The 4,432-nt window shown below is 37.5% G+C and overlaps 1 protein-coding gene across 1 annotated transcript in view; it reads right to left on the bottom strand.

Moving 5' to 3' along the window:
• Positions 1 to 512: 512 nt before the first annotated feature.
• The window catches only part of LOC119838150 (zinc finger protein OZF-like), an 11,549-nt gene continuing 7,629 nt past the window's right edge, over positions 513 to 4,432 (bottom strand). Inside the window, exon 4 of the mRNA XM_038363984.1 lies at positions 513 to 2,270. Within this exon, the coding sequence (XP_038219912.1) occupies positions 1,288 to 2,270 (983 nt within the window). The 3' untranslated portion in view covers positions 513 to 1,287. The remainder of the gene's footprint in view (positions 2,271 to 4,432) is intronic.

Here is a 4,432-nt window from a genome sequence, read left to right as displayed (position 1 = left end):
TTCGTTCTTAACGTATTGTGAGTAACACTGGTTATATAAAAATATAAAAAAGAGAAAACAATTAGCACGCGTTTACACACTTTAGAAACATTACTTCCTGAAATAATTTTCGTAATATGAAACTACCCTCAGAAGTGGAAATGGAGATTTTTAAAATCCAGCTTCGCAATTACTCTTAGCAACATATCTTAATCAGTTGAACTTTTCAACTCTTGTACAAAAAAAAAGAAAAAAAAAACAAAATTAATTCACAGAGAAAAGGGTGTACGTCCCCTATTTTGTAATATTTACTTAAAAATCATATTTTACATACCATCTGTTTACATAAAATGACTATAGGCTATTTATAAACAGCTTTTCTAAGTTAAATATAGGAATATTTTAATTATTTGAGTAAAAAAATTAATTCAAACAGTCAATCATTGCGTTTACTACTAAACGGTAGTACATTATTTGAAACTTTTCTTAAATTTTTTTTATTTATAACTAATATATAGGAATAAGATTTTGGCATGACTCTCATATAATAATCACATATCCGAGGGAATAAACAAAAAACAATAATAAATTTCGCAATAAGCTACAAAAGGTATTAATAATTGATTATCACAAACCACATAAACCAACTGTTTTACATCTACCCTCATATATATCAATAATTCATTTTTACATTGCACGGCTATACGGCATATTGGCAACTCAAGAACGACTGAATCGATGTTAATGTAATTTGCTATAAATGTAGCTTATAGACTGGAATACGTCATTTTATTTTATTTTTTATTGCGAGGGTAATTTACACTTAACGGATTACATTATTTATTTATATTGTAAACTAGCTTACCGCTTGCTCTGTCCGCGAAATAAAGGAAAAGAGGCAATCACAGGGCTTTACCCCGTTTACTTCCCGTTCCCGGGGGATTTCCGGAATAAAAACTATTCTGTCTTTTCTCGGGTTTTAACTATCTCTGTGCCAAATTTCATCCAAATCAGCCCAGTAGGTCCCTATAATTAGTAAAGAACTAGATTTGTAACTGTATATTGGACAATCTACTATTTCTTCCTTTAAAACTTAACCACCAACCAAATTCCAATAACATCACTTCAGTTCTTGACTAATTGAGTTACAAACATCCAAATTTACGCACATAGTGATTTAACGTCATCTAAAAAGCGAGACACGTCACCTAACACACACATCAGCACACCCATCCCTTTCGTTCAACATGAGATAACAACACTCATTCAGTATCTTTAAATCATCCTCATCGCCATAACTTGGCAACTTCATTCGTTTCCTTCAGCCATCAACTTCTTCTGTACCTTCTCCCACACCGTCCTGGCGACACTGGCGTCCGTTATTTTGATCACGTAGCTGACATTCGGATGCTTCTTTTCGTAGTGTCGCATTATATTCTGCTTATGGGAGAACTTTTTGTTACAGACATCGCATCCAAACGGTTTGCTGTTCGTGTGTGATCGCATGTGGTAGATCAATCGACTCTCTTTCGGAAACACCTTGTTGCAGATCTTGCATTCGAGATTCTTCTTTTTCTCGTGCCTCGTCAGGTGTCGCAGCATGTTGTGCTTGTGTCCGAAGTTCTTGCTGCAAACCGGACAGGGGTAGGGTTTCTCGCCGGTGTGCTTCCGCATGTGGGGCTTCAGCAGCCCCGCGTTCGTGAACGTCTTGTTGCAAAACACGCAGGAGAACGGCCGGTCGTTGTTGTGTATCTGAATGTGGCGCACCAGCGCCGATTTATACTTGAAGAACATTTTGCACATGTCGCATTGGTAGGGTCTCTCGTTGGTGTGCTTCCGCAGGTGGCTCTTGAGGAGGAACACCTTTTGGAAGGTCTTGTTGCAGACGTTGCATTGCAGCGGTTCGTCCGTCGGTATTTTGCACCTACCCCCCGCCCTTTGGTGCTTCAGCAGGTGGGCGCGAACCGGGAACTGTTTCTGGCACTTCTCACAGTGGAACGGCTTAACTACGAGGTGTATTTTCCTGTGCTGCTGCAGATTCGATGTGCTCTTGAATCTCTTTCCGCACTCGGGGCACGCGTACTTCCTCTCCTGAGCGTGGTCCACCAAGTGGCCTTCGTAATCTTCCAGGTTATTCAATCGCAATAAGCAGATGTGGCACTCCAATTTCTGCCGACTGTGCAATATTAAATGGTGCTTCAAATGCGCTTTGAATGTAAATCTTCGGCTACACATCGGACATTGGTATTTGCCCCTCTCTACCGCGTTTAAGCTTAGATCTTCTTCAGAAACTAAAAGCAAAAATTTCGTATTAAAATTCTGGTTTTAGCGTTACATTTTGTTGTACTAGCTTTTGCGTTTGGGCTTATTTATAGAAATCTTCTCAGCGAACTATTAAAGTTGGAAATAAAAATGTTTAAACCCTGCGAAACTGTCTTGATTTGTTTGTCTTAAGTCTAGAATTTTCTGTATCACGGATGTTATGAATGGGGAATACATAACTTGAATGAATACTGACGCTTTTATCCGATTCATTTTAACGCATCTACCAAAAACGATCAAATAAAATCAATCAAGTAATTACAAAATTAGACTCCTTAAATGAATTGGGCAGTTATTTCATTATACATAATTATTCTGTTTCTATACATATAAAATACTGTTTATAAATAGCCATTAGTACTTACAATTTTATTGTAAATCTAAATATATATAACTCAAAGGTGACAGACTGACATAGTGAATAGTGAACTATCAAATCACAGCCCAAACCACTGAACGGATCGGGTTGAAATTTGCCATACAGATAGATAGTTATGACGTATGCATCCGCAAAGATTGGACTTTGATAAATTCTACCCGTAAGGGGATAAAATAGGGAATGAAAGTTTGTACCATGAAAATTTATTAAGACTGGGCGGGCGATCTTACATCATTATAAAAAATACATATATATTTTTAACTATACTTTTACCGTGACATTACTAGCGGTTAACTCATATATAAAATTTGTATCATTAAGATATGACCAAAATAAAATACAATATTCATATCATAAGCATTTATTTACAGAATGAAAACGTGTATAATATCCTATTCTTTATTTTGCATAATTTTAAACCAATTTTTCATATACTTACAACTTTTAACGAGCTAACACGGCCAAGATTTACCCATATACTAAATATACAAGAAATTATTTACAAATCCAGTTTCGAAAAACGGCAAGCATTTTTCTTAATAATAAAAGAGATTACTTTTTAATTACATATGTTGAAATAATATTAAACCGACCATCGTGGGTATATCTCATAACATTTGAACTTTAACATACGTAAAAACTTAAATTAAATTGGTATTTATTTGAATTTTGGGAAAATGTAAGGTGACGCTTGATACGCAGCAAGAACAAAAGTTAGGTGCAAAAGCTATCATCCCCTATTTCCCTTCAGGCGTACAGTTTCGAAAAAAGCCCATATTTGACCTCGGGTCCTACACTGCTATCATTAAAAATATCATGCAAATCGGAGCCCTGCTTCAACCATGAACGCGTTACAGACGTAAACTTGCATTTATAACGAAATCTTAAAGAAATTAGACGATACTACTTAATAGCGCTCCGTACCCAGAGGGTTTTAACTGGGGCCCCGATTTTACCCATTTTTTTCTGAGACTGCGCTCTCCGTCTGTCTGTCTGTTCGCCCGTCTGTCAGCAGGCTATAATTCATGAACCGTGACAGTAAGACAGTTGAAATTTTCAAAGATTTCTGTTGCCGCCAATTGCTGGCACGGTTATAAATAGGATGGTTGATCGAATTATTTACACATGCTCTTTAACATATTTGTACGGAAGCCATAATATCGCGAGTCCAACTTGCGTTCAACCGATTTTATACAGAAGGCACATAAATAACTCTCTTTAAGTATGTATAGTAGGACTGTAGGGTCTCCGCACCTATATAAATCGTGATCCTGTAGCATCTTAGGCTTCAGTCACGCTCACTGTCTCTCCTGGCAGCCGAATCATATGAACCTCCATGGGCGTTTTAGAATAACATGTATCAACGTGTGCAGTGCAGAGGTTCCTTCGTTTCAGCCGTCAGTACTGTCACTGTCACTGTCAGCGTGACACTAAAGACAGTTTTATGGGTCCTCCTTACTTACGATTAAAGACAACATGGCTGCGGAATACCCTTGATGATGCAGGAATATGTAAGTTTAATTTCAGTTGGTAAATGAATAAATATATGAATCTGGCAGGGGCGTAGCTACTGCTCTAGGATGTGGGGCTTCCTAACGTGTGTATCATTAGAAGCTTTAACACTTGAAAATCTAAAAGAAAAGGTCAACAATTTTGATACTTAGGGTCTCCTTCAGGCTCTGCGCTACTGGCTGATGGCAAACCATCAGAAATGAAGGGCTACTAGAAGTAGGTGTGCTTCCGAGAGACGTG

Source organism: Zerene cesonia, unplaced genomic scaffold, assembly GCF_012273895.1.
Source record: "Zerene cesonia ecotype Mississippi unplaced genomic scaffold, Zerene_cesonia_1.1 Zces_u001, whole genome shotgun sequence".
NCBI classification, from domain to species: Eukaryota; Metazoa; Arthropoda; class Insecta; order Lepidoptera; family Pieridae; genus Zerene; species Zerene cesonia.
Note: the sequence above shows the minus strand (reverse complement) of the source record. Positions and strands in the feature narration are given on the sequence as shown.